A 12,460-nucleotide genomic window follows, 5' to 3' on the forward strand; every position below is an offset into this window, starting at 1 on the left:
AAAAAGAATGGTGCAGATAAATTAATTCCATTTGGAAGAAATGAATGGTGGGAGTTTTGTTGTTCCTTCTTTTAGGGATATCTACACATGAACACTGCTAAGGAACAGGCCTATGAGCAGCTACAGAAACTCCATACCTTGAAAGCATCAAAGAAAAGGGAGACTTTGCAAAGGAATGTGGAAAACACACAAGGCATAATAGAAAGCATTTACTGGGATCAAGACTGGATTATTTAATTTACCGGAGATTTGTTTCTGGATGTCGCTCCATGCATGTACGCATCTAAATCAGATACCAGATTCTGAGAATATAAACCTAATTCTCTTTACTGTGTTTTCAGAAGAGTACTTACCACGGTTAACCAACAATAGAATCTTGCCAGGACAAATACCACTGCAACACAAGAAAACTTCATTACAGATTTCCCAACATTTAAGAGGTTGACAGATCCCTAGTAAAGATTGATTAAATAAGTAACTCACAGTAACAGGGAACTAGACATGCTCCAAAAGACAAATTTTGTAAAAGACTAAGTATAAGCTCATGTCATCTTTACAGAATGTACATCATTAGAGAACTTGGCAAAAAATGGAGAGAAAAGGAAGATTCAGAGTTGGGTGCTTGATGGTAGTATCCTGAGCATACCAGGAAACTTAACGTTTAATTTGTCGTTTGTACTGTGTCAAGTAAATGAGAAAGGTTTTCTGAGTAGCAATGTTTATAGGTAGGACTGCAACAATAATGACTGATTGTGCTTTTGACACCAAAAAGGAGTCGGATAGCAAATGTTTTTAAGAAAAATCTCAAAACACCAACAAATGTTCCTCTGATGCTTCTCTTAGCTTGGAGTTCCCTTCCTCCCAGTCTGAAAACACAATGACTTCTCATTCCTTTCATTCCAAATGTTTTAAAAATCCATTTCCTGTTGCTCTCTCTCCTTGATCTTGATTTTCTGTTTTGTTTTGTTTTTTTTTTTGGTGAGAACTTGTGAAGTTCTTTTGTAGGAGTGTTAAGTATAGTTCACATTTGGACTAAAGTGCTTAAGATCATTGAGAACATATGTTGTGGTAGTCTGCTCAGAAATAAACAGGGAAAGAGAGAGCTCCTTTTGTCCTTCCTTCTCAGTAGAGAGGGTCTTCCTGATCTATTTAACATGTGACTGAAATGGAAAAAACATTTTTTTTTAAAACATCCTATACATAACCAAAGAGGGTCATGAGGATTATTTACTATATGAAGAAATTACTACCTTCCTATGTAACTCAGAAGTTTTTGAGTTGATGTTTAATCCTTTTTGACAGGAATTCAGAAAAGTGAAATGAAATAAAATTGAATTTAAAAAGTTTTGGAGTATAACCAATGTGGGAATGTGTTTTCCTTTTTTTTTTTTTTTAACAGTAGTTTTGTTTTTCTTGCTTTCTCAGTTCAGGGCGGAAGGGATAGGAAGGAGAGAATAAGCATCCTAGCGAAAACAAAACAAAATAGAATTTGCAAAAATGCAGAATATAAAATCAAGAAAAACTATAAAGACTTCAGATAATTTCAGTGGTGTGGAGAGGCAGCATCTAATAGTGGGCAGAAATCTGACCTTGGAGTCAGTAACTGGGTTAAAGTCCTACCTCTGACACATACTTACTGAATAACTCATAACAAGTTACTTAATTTCTCAGTGCCTGCCCTTCTCCCACCCTCCCCCATGACTCTTACAGGCTACTAAGCTGCCAAGAAATCATTGGTTTCTGTTGGTAGAAGAAGCTTTACCAGTAACTCCCTACACCAATGAAATTATAGGTCCAGGAAAAAAAATTCCACTAGTGCTAAAAATAACACCCACACAACGAAACATCACATTTTAACATAATTTAAAGTTTGTATCCTAGTTACATTTTTCTCTTCAATAGAATGCATGTTATGTGTTATATGTCCACAGTCTGCCATCCAAAAAAGAAAATAAAGTTTTACTTCACTCTTTAGTAATAATAAATTTAAAATACTTTTAAAAGTTTTAAAAATAAAACACTTTATTACAATATATTAGTGAGAGGAAAATAGTAATTACAGGGATATGAAAAGGCAAATTATCTTTCTTAGGCCTTTATATTTACAAACTTATTTCCAATGCTCATGATTTCACTAGTATGAGAATTTCTTCCACCAATACAGATCTCTCAATAACTTGGCAGATAGTCTTTAAAAGGTGCTCAGGCTGAAAAGTTCATTGCCAACCTGGTGACAAGCCTTTCCACGTTTTGCTAGACTGTTCTTTGAACTAAAAAGTCTCTACCAGGGGTCGGGAACCTGCATGTGGAACCTGAGTACTCAGAGCTTTTTCATCTTGGTGAACCTCCTGGTTCACACTGTGCTGGCATCAATTTTAAGAGATCATCCACAACATAATGCATCATTAGAACAGGGCCTTTAAGGGAAGTTATACCCTGAGATGTAGCATTGTGGAGTGATGGAGAACTAGCCTTGGAATCAGGAAGACATGGGTTCCAGTCTTGCCTCATTAAGTGTATTACTTTTTTCAGTCATACACTTAAACTCTCAGTGCCCTAGGCAACTCTGTCAGACTATAAATTGCAGAGGTGCCAACCTGCACAGGTTGAGGGGGTTTCCTTATCTGAGAGTTCCCTGTAACAATGAAATCATAGGCCCAGCTCCTATCCAAAGCTTATATGTAAACAGGAATTAATAAAAAATAACCCCCACCCTACAAGAAATATTTAACAATTGGATCAAAGAGAGCCTGGAAAGGGCTTGGGGTAAACTACGTGGATGATTCTTTCATGTCTGGTGAGCTGCAAGTCTTTTTAATATGTGTGACAATCAATGCATTCTAGACAACCCATTACAAGATATTATCCTATGTTAGTCCCATTACCTAATCATTCTGTATCCAGTAGAAATTTGAGGTGCCTAACGACTACAAAAGTCATCCCTCTGAGATGGAACCTAGAGATTAGATACACACTTGTACAAAATGTTTTTCTTCAGCAGAACCAACACCAGGTATTGGAACTCCTTTTTCTCTCTCTCCATGACCAAGTTACTTATAAAGTAGCAAGAAAGACATTAAGAGGTATTAATTTGAATATTTGGTAGTTTACTAGAGTCAGAGTGACGTAGATGATAGAGTACTGGTCTTTGACTCAGATTCAAATGTCACCTGTAACATCAACAATTGCAAACACTACAGATAATCCATACATTGATCATTGAAAGATGATTTGCTTGAATCAGTGTATACACTAATCTACTCTTCAAAGACAACCATTTAGAAAAGTGTTGGGTGTTGCTTATATGTATAACTCAATATATTGTCAACAAAACAGCTATTCAGAGTTGTTTTCCAGTAGTGGTGACAGATTTGCACTAATCTATCTGTACTCTTTCACCTAATATAACATATCCATGAAACAGAGCAAAGCTATGTTTCTGTGAGAGGTAATTCTATCTAGTCATAGGCTTATTTATCTACATGCAATACATAAAATATCAAATGGCCTACTAAAGATACTGCCTTCTTAACCTTTACTGTTCCATTAGTGACATTACGCAGACATTGGCTATATATTGCCTGGTGATGCATTATGGAATTTACTTCTGTTTTTCTCTATGTGTTAGATATTATGGAGCACAAAACAAGAACATATTACTACATATAGTAATAAACAGCTTCTACTTATTCTTTAGCATTCCTAGATAAAATTATTGATAATTACTCTCTGTGGGTTCAGGTAAGACTGAAAATGCCTTTTTCCACATCTGTAAAATGAGGGTGATAACACTTGTACCATCTATCTCATAGGATTATTGTGAGGAAAGTGCTTTATGAAATGTAAAAACCAATAAAATGTGAGCCTGTCTTCATTATCAATGCCCTTCACTTTTGGCTTCTTTGCAACTTAGACCCAATGATAGAATTATTCTGTGCTTTACATGCACATGCACACACACACACACACACACACACACACACATCAGAAAACTATATTGCTGAAAACCAATCTGGTTGTTCTATTGTTTTCCAGTATATCAATTTTTTTTAAGTTGGGGATGGTCAGTGCAAAGGCATGGAAATGGCAGAAGTGAGTCTTGTGTGAGGAACTTCTAAAAGGCCAGTTTGACTGGACTGAAGGGTGTGAGAAGGGAAGCCATGTATACCAATACTGGAAAGGTACATTGGGGTCAGATAGTAAAAATCTTCAAAGCTCAAACAGAAGAGTTTGTATTTGAGATAATAGCAAGTCACTGTAGGTTATTAAATAGGGAAGTGACATCACTAACAATTGTACAAAGGATGTATTGGAGAAGGGAGAGACTAGAAGTAGAGAAACCAATTAGGAAGCCATTGCAATACTCTAGATAGGATGGTATAAGGGCCTGAACTAGAGTAGTGATTGTGTAACAAGAGAGGAAGATATGTTGTGAGGTTGAAAAGACAAGATTTGGGAATTAGGAATGTGGAGGAGTCAAACATAACAAGGTTGCAAATTTGGTAGACTAGAACGTCGTGGCCTTGATTAAAATAAGAAAAGTTAGTAGAGGGAAAGTTTTGGGAAAAAAAATTAGTTCTGGTTTGGACTTGTTGAGTTTGAGATGCCTAGAGGTCATCCAGTCTGAAACGTGTCAAATAATGTTTATGATTATAACTTTATAAAATAGAATAAGAGTGTCCTGCAACAGCAGCAAAGGCATGACAGTGCAGTCCAGTCTCTGTAGTCATCTTGAGAAGTTAGCTCTGGGACCAGGATGCTGGGACTAGAAGTCACTGGAAGATGCTGATTTTACCCACTCCTTTCAGGACTGAGTCAATACTGCAAAAGGTTTTATTTTCTCGAACTTTCTCTATCAGATACCTGATGGTAGGTGCTTTTACGACTTTTCCCGATATTTCTTTAAATCATTTCTATTTCCTGATTTTCACATTAAAAAAATCCATGGCCAATTATAATTGCTTTATACTGCATGTCTGTATGTTTAGTGTGTCATGGGAAAGGGCAAATGTCCAGTGAGAAAATACATTTGACCAAGTTAGAAACTAAATCACTGCCCAAAATGTTAGAGTTTGTCTTCACCTGAGGGCTCCATGAACAGTGAGAAGATGTAGTGATGTTTATTCAGGATCTTAACTTAGAAGGTCCTAAAATCACAAAGGCTGGTAGTCTAGGACCAATTTGGTCTTTAGAACCAGACATTTTAGGCCACAGCAGCCTCAGAGAAACCTCCCTTCTCCTGGTCAAGGTCTGGAATGAATTAGTTATTCCCCTCTCCTGTTAAGACAGAGTTTTAAAAAAAAAAAAAAAAAAGAAAAGCTAGTGCTCAGCCAAACTTTGCCTCATAGCAACACCTACTGGTTATACTTATTTATAACAGCTATAGATAGCATTTACATAGTGCCTTAAGATTTGCAAAGTGCTTTTCAAATGTTATCTCATTTTATCCTCACTTTGTGAGGTAGGTACTATTATTATGCCCATTTTTAATATAAGGAAACTGAGGGAGACAGAGGTTAAGTGGTTATAGGGTTACCGAAAGTATTGGAGGCTGGATTTGAATTCAGATTTTCCTGACTCTAGGTCCAGCGTTCTATCCATTGAATAACCTAGTTACTTACCTAGATTCATGTTGCCTTCCCCAAAAGAATGTAGGTTTCTTGAGGACAGGGACTATTTTATATTTCATATACCCAGCATGTGCTTAATAAATATCTGTTGATAGATTATGAACTAGGTAATATTTAATACAAAAGCTGTTTGGTTTTTTTTTAACACTGCTGGAACACAGAGATGAAGTTCCTGAATTTCTCCAGTTTTTCTCTTAAATCATGATACTTACTTTTAAAGCAAGGCTAACATAAAAGTCTATAGTTTTAAAGTGTTCCATATATATTATAGTGCAAAAAAAATAAAGATACTACACAAGTTAAATAAAACATTTTAACTAAATACAGAATTAGACACTCCAAGCAAACTACAACAAAACACTGGGGTTAATTCTTCAAAGAACATTTTCATTTGCTTAGCATAATCATACTTCACTGTTGTTTTATAGATCTATTATTGAATTGTTTGAGCCTAATTCTCCTTTTTGGCATCCTAATTGGCAGCTCAGATCAAAAGGGAAGAGTGGCCAAGAGCAAAAGATTTCTAACCAACGTATTAAAATTTCCTACATATAAACATAATTCTATATTGACAAAAACCTTAATAGAATATTACTCTTACCATCTTTAAACTTCATGATAGTTACCTTTTTATTTATTTTGAGATATTTGGATGTTTGGCTACTCAGGTACATATTTCTTAAAGAAAGTCCTGTTTACAACAAATAGGTGATTATTCATATTCTAAAAGTGTGGGTGGAACAAAGGGCAATGGAAGTCAAAATAACACGAAAAACCCCATACAAATGACCGTGATCAGAATGATTTGATGCATGTAGTATAAAATGCATGCTAAGAAAAACAGCAGACCATACATTGTTCAATGGCTTGGAGAAATTTACAGTACCACTTCAAAATCCTCTAAGTGTGGAACTTAACATCAAATTCTAACAAGCTGTTATGATGAAATTCAAATGATTGAAATGCAAAATAAGGAGCAGCTATATTATATTTTTAATAACATTGTGAACAGTTTTATAGCTTCTTTGAGAAATATATTATTAGTATGTAAGTGCTTTTTTGCACTTTTCTTGAATAAAATCATTTTATGTATATAAATTCTCACTTTCAAATCAATAACTTTACCGAGTGCTTTGAATTTTTGTATACAACAGACCTGGCATCCCTTTTACTGCACTAAAAATTCCTAAAGTGAATCAATGTTGTTCTATTAATAACTTGTGTCTAACTTGTAAATTCTATTCTCTTAAAAGCAGCAGTTTCAAAAGATACAAGTCCTTACATGTTTTTGCTCAGCCTATTCATAGCTTACAAATGAACTGCTGAAGTAAACACTACTATTAATGCTTTTCGGTTTTTTTTTTACTTTAGGTTTAATTTTAACTGCAGAGAAGGTAATGAATGCCGAAAGATACGATCAATCTCTTCTAGGTTTGTTATTGCTGGAAGGTCTTGTAATAGCAAATACTGAAGGTTTCTGTAAACACAGAATAAGAAAAGAATATTATTATAGGCTCATTCTGCTTATTCTTATTCAAATAACAATTGTTTGGAATGTTGTATTGATTTTGAGAAAATGACACTCAGAATGCAAATCTGTGTTATTCTGGCTTTTGAATGTTACTAAAAGGCTTGCTTGTAGAAACAATGATTTTCCAATTGATCTAACAGATTTTTTACTTAAATGAAATTTAACAAGACAGTAACATGTGTACATGGGTATTTCAAATCTCAATAATTCTGTTGAGATAATTTATTTTACCAAATGAATGCAGATAGAATATAAGCTCTCCAAGGGCAGGGAAAATTTCCTTTTTGTCTTTGTATCCCCAGAACTTATTAGTTAATGTCAGTTGAATTTGACTTGGTAGAATTTCTTCTGTTTTAAATGACAATTTCAACAACTCCTTTGCACAGAAAATATGTAATAATAAACTACATACATTCTGAGAGGAATTCAGATTTTAATATTTTTAACATGTTTAATACTTTTAACATGCAACCTTAGCTAGTTAAGAAAAATCCATTATCTTTTTTTTTTTTTTGGTGAGATGGGGTTAAGTGACTTGCGCAGAGTCGCACATTTAGTGAGTATTATGTGTCTGAGGCCAAATTTGAACTCAGGTCCTCCTGACTCCAGGGCCAGTGCTCTATCCACTGTGCCACCTAGCTGCTCCCACAACCCAATGACTTTATTGCTTGTTACCAACTTCATAAAATTCAGTACTTTTAAATACCACTTTCTTTGATCCTGAGATTATTGGGAGATCCATTTCATCATCATAGATATTCTGTATTAACCAGAGATTCTGTATTATTGAAGTATAATATTTCTTTACTGTACAGCTATGACTCAGAATTTTATAAATTTCGGTCTAAAATACCTAATTCCTCTGTACTTTAAAAAGACAGAGAACATATTTTAAGTAATCATTTATTTGAAAATGTTGTATATTAGTCTTGAGTCTTTTTTTCAAGTGATATATTTCTCAAAACTGAATAAACAATAAAGACTCCACAAAACAAATCCACATCGGTAAAGTAATTATAAGCAATGGATCTTAGTCAGAGAATCAGGGCTCTCTACTCATCAGCAGAAGTACTATTTACCACTTAGGTGACAACATTTCTGGTTCTAGTTTCTTCATTTGTAAAATGTGGAGGTTGGGCTGGATGACTGCAAGTTCCCTTCTTCTAGCTCTAAATCTCATGACCTTATTCTACTCACCAATGGTATTCAATTTTGACCATTTTATTCATTATCAAACCACATTTATTCTTCCAATTTTGTGTGACAACCTACCTGAAGTGATGCAATGCAATAATGCCCTTTTCTGTGACATTCCCACAGGAAATGATTTCCATCTGTAAAATGCTTTTCTGTAAGTTCTTTAATTGACTAAGCCTCTGCAAACACTCATCTTCAATATAATGACATTTGCAGAGTTTTATTTTTTCCACATGTTCTAGGCCCTCTGAAAAAAAGAAAGATGCTATTTCATAATAAGTATAAACTATCCAGAAACCTGATAAAAGGCAGGACTACAAATTGTCATTTTGCTCCCAGATTTTGAGTATAAGAAATGAGTATATATTTTGAGAATAAGCTGTGTGGATTAAGTTATCTTAACTGCTTAATTCCTACAGTCTTCATTGTTTCTAATTGGTTAAAGTTTGGCAGAGATGCCAAAGGCTTTTATGTTTAAGTGGATACACTAGAGGACAAAGGCATGTAAAGGTAAGGCAATATTCTGTAATTCTGTTAAAAATTAAATAACACATTTAAGGAAAAAACAAATTGCAGCATATCAGTATGGTCAATAAGCCATATCTATGAATTAGATACTGGATGCTGAAAATCTGAACAATTTCCAACCACTTCTGATAAAATTATATAGTAATTACCCAGGTAGTCAAATCCAATGTTCATAATACAAGAGTCAGTAGCATCAATTGCTTTTATCTTGTATTTGTTTAAAGGACCAGTGGGAAGATGATTGTAGTCCTTCTGCCATTTTTCTTGACCATGGTATTGTACCAATGCTCCACAACGCAAAAGCCATTCAGATGCTGCCCTGTCTGGACCAACATCCTTTATTCGTTCATAATCAACTCTGTTAAAAGTGGAAAACCAAATAGATTAATTCTTCCTATGACCATTTATAATTTCATCATGTTTTAAATCTAAAAATAACATAACAGTGAAAAAAACATTAGATATTGCTGAGCAAAGAAAGTGAAGTTCAAGAGAAGGGCATGATACTTAATCTGGTACCTTCCTGTGTTTTTATTTTTCAAGTGAATTATACTGTAGCATACTGATAAAGGGAATATAACTTTTTACCATATAACAGAAAATAAATCTTTAGTGACACAGATGATTAACTTTGATTAAAAATCTTCTAAAACACCTCCTCTAACTTCATTCAGGAATTTTTCAAGGTGCATATGATACATTTACTTTTTCTCTATTCCATATTTTGGTAACAGCAATTTAAAAAACTAGGAAATTAACTAAAAAAAAACCAAAACATCAGTTTCATCAGTCTCCAAACTCTTACTTGTAAGCACCTCACCTGTTAACTAAGGAAACTTTTCTTTTGCTTTTATTCTTTTCAAACGTGACTACAGCTTTATAGCATTCTTTAACTGCAGTGGAAAATTCTTTAATTCAAGAAGACAGTACTGTTGGGAATTCACTCAGCTGCCACAATTCCTGTGATTATTCAGTTCAAGTAACTTACTTGTTAAACACTGCATTCAACCACCCCCAGAAGTGTCTGTGGTCACAGAAGCATGGAAATTTCTTTAAGCTGTGTAATGGCTGTGCAAATTTTCCAAATAGCATAATGAGATCTGGCCACACAAAAAAAGTACTCCTATTAGTTCATCAGCCAGTTATCAGAGTCACATATGTACAATAAAGTATATCTCACGCTTATTTTAATACTTCAAAAAACTCCTCATTTCATCAACACGGCTACTCTTTCTACAAATACAGATCCAAACCCCCCTGAATGACTCGCAGTTTTCCTAAGTGGTGAAAAATAATTCCTCTCTTGGGAGTCAGCCTTCGGGGAACGAACCTCCCTGAACTCGTCTGGTCTAAGCCCCTGGGTGACAGACAGACAGACAGACAGACGACCTCGCTGGGCCTGGACTCAAAGCCTCTGCAGTTTGGCAGGACCTGACAGCGCTCAGGCACCACTTGTATAACCTTTAACAAACTTTTGTTCCTTTTGATAAAGGGACAAATTCTCTCCTTCTTGGACAAAACAAAAAAATGAGTTACATAAAAACTGCCACTTAACCCATACACAAAATGACAACAACAAGGGTATAAAGACAGCACTAAGGGGAAACACCGGATTAACAAACCACAGAATAGGACCCGATGCGGATAATCGATCGAGGCGGGGCACCGACAGCTCGGGTCCAGGCTCCTCGCCGTAAAATGGGGACACGGGCAACACCTACCTTCCGGGGGTGTGGAGAGGCGAGGCTCTGATTGGACATATGTGAAGTGCTTTGCAAACCTTAAAAAAAAAAAAAAGATATTTATTCCATTTTTAATATTAATCTCCTTTCTGGGCCACGATTCCACTTATATAATGGGGAAGCTGAACCGGATCTCTAAGGCGGGTCCGGCTGTTCACTCTCCGGGACCCGTTAACGTTAGCTCAGCTGGACTACGAACGTCCCGGCCAAACCTGAGCGTGGCCACGCCCAAATCCACAAAGCAGGACTGCTCATGCGCACAGAGAAGACTGGCGAGGGAGGGAGGGCCACAAAGGACGGGGGAAGACGGAGGATTACAGGTCCGCATTGTCTTTTCTATGTCTTAAAAGGTCCCGCCTCATATGCATTTCTTTTTTTCCCCGAAATATTATTGGAAAGGTCAGGGGCTAAAGTCACTCAAGTCTTCCGGACCAGAGTTGGTAAAGGACAAACACAGGCCCGGGGGCCCTCACTTACAAGATCAGAGGGAGCGTCCTCTCCTCCTACTGCGCCTGCGTCAGTTTCGGCTGTCCATTGGCAAACAGGGACAGGCTTCTAGAGGGAGGGGCGAGGGTGCAGCCTGATTGGCCAGAGAACAGTTTCCCAATGAGCTGTTTGACGTGCGTGCATGTGTGCCCGTGTGCCTATACAGATGGAGCAGCACCTACCCCTAGGTTGCTCACATTCCATCTGGAAGACGTAGATACAGAAAAATCTATAGGTATACACAAAATTGACAGGGGGGGTCACTACCGACTCGGGGTCACGAGGAAAGGCTTTCCTGTTGAAGGTAGCGAGGGGTTCCAAAAGGGGAAGATAAAATGGATGGGCATGCCACAGATGGGGGACCACCTGTGCAAAAGCCCAGAGACTGAAATGGAGTTACAGAAAAGTTCCAGAAAGAAGTGCGTGAAAGAAAGTAAAATGTAACAAAACTAGAAAAGTTCATTTGGGGTCAAGTTGTGAAGGGTTTTAAATGCCAAACAATGGGGACTGTGTTAGACTTGCATACAGAGGGCACTGGGGTCACAGGTGTGACCTTGGGTGTGACACTTTTTTTCCCTGGATCTTAGGCTACTCATATGTGAAAGAAGAGGTAGGAATCAATGATTCTTGTAGATGAAAGGAAACATGTCAAGAAACTACCACTGTCATGGTTTTAAATGTATAATTTTTTGTGTAGTCGGATAGTAAAGGACAGGAAGTATGTGTTTTTGTTGTTCCATTGTTTTTCAGTTATGTCCAACTCTTCATGACCCCATTTGGGGTTTTCTTGGCAAAGATACTGGAGTGGTTTGCCATTTCCTTCTCTAGCTCATTTTACAGATGAGGAAACTGAGGCAAATAAGGCTAAATGACTCCCTCAGGGTCACACAGCTATTAAGTGTTTGAGGCTGGATTTAAATTCAGGTCTTCCTGACTCCAGGCCTCCAGGCCACCTAGCTGCCCATGAAGTATGTATACACACATATATTTACATATATGTGTATGTATACAGATACATATATAATATGTATAACACATATAATGTATATATGTACAACCACTCTAGTGTTTGCATCATTTTTAACAATATCATAATCATTATCCATTAATCCACAAGTATTTATTAAATACCTACTATGTTCCAGACAGTATGCTAAATACTATTCCTACTACTTCCTGACTTTCAATAACAATTATGCTGCTTCTGAAAGTTGACATCAATATATTTAGAAAAAAAAATACAGTGACCTTTATCTTGTCTACTTTCCATAGGCTATTTTGTCTATTCTAGACAAACATGTGGCTGAACTATCCGAGGAACCTGACATCAATAGTCTAACCTTCGT

General features: G+C 36.3%; 1 protein-coding gene across 3 annotated transcripts; it reads right to left on the bottom strand.

Annotated features, from left to right (window-relative positions):
* Positions 1-6,235: 6,235 nt before the first annotated feature.
* On the bottom strand, positions 6,236-11,147 carry DMAC2L (distal membrane arm assembly complex 2 like). 3 transcript variants are annotated; one of them, XM_027849206.1, is made up of 6 exons: positions 11,106-11,147; positions 10,608-10,666; positions 9,875-9,986; positions 9,036-9,244; positions 8,434-8,605; positions 6,236-7,107 (listed from the first exon to the last, which is right to left on the bottom strand). In XM_027849206.1, exons 3-6 carry the CDS (start codon positions 9,976-9,978, stop codon positions 6,993-6,995), a joined length of 600 nt encoding a protein of 199 aa, XP_027705007.1. In that variant the 5' UTR covers positions 9,979-9,986; positions 10,608-10,666; positions 11,106-11,147; the 3' UTR covers positions 6,236-6,992. The 3 variants fall into 3 exon arrangements, with proteins under 3 accessions (XP_027705007.1, XP_027705008.1, XP_027705009.1); XM_027849207.1 differs by lacking the exon at positions 11,106-11,147 and having other exon boundaries at positions 10,608-10,812; XM_027849208.1 differs by lacking the exons at positions 10,608-10,666; positions 11,106-11,147 and adding an exon at positions 10,509-10,584.
* Between the last annotated feature and the right edge of the window lie 1,313 nt (positions 11,148-12,460).

The sequence above is a fragment of the Vombatus ursinus genome, unplaced genomic scaffold (genome assembly GCF_900497805.2).
Source record: "Vombatus ursinus unplaced genomic scaffold, bare-nosed wombat genome assembly UNPS02007284.1, whole genome shotgun sequence".
Lineage (NCBI taxonomy): Eukaryota > Metazoa > Chordata > Mammalia > Diprotodontia > Vombatidae > Vombatus > Vombatus ursinus.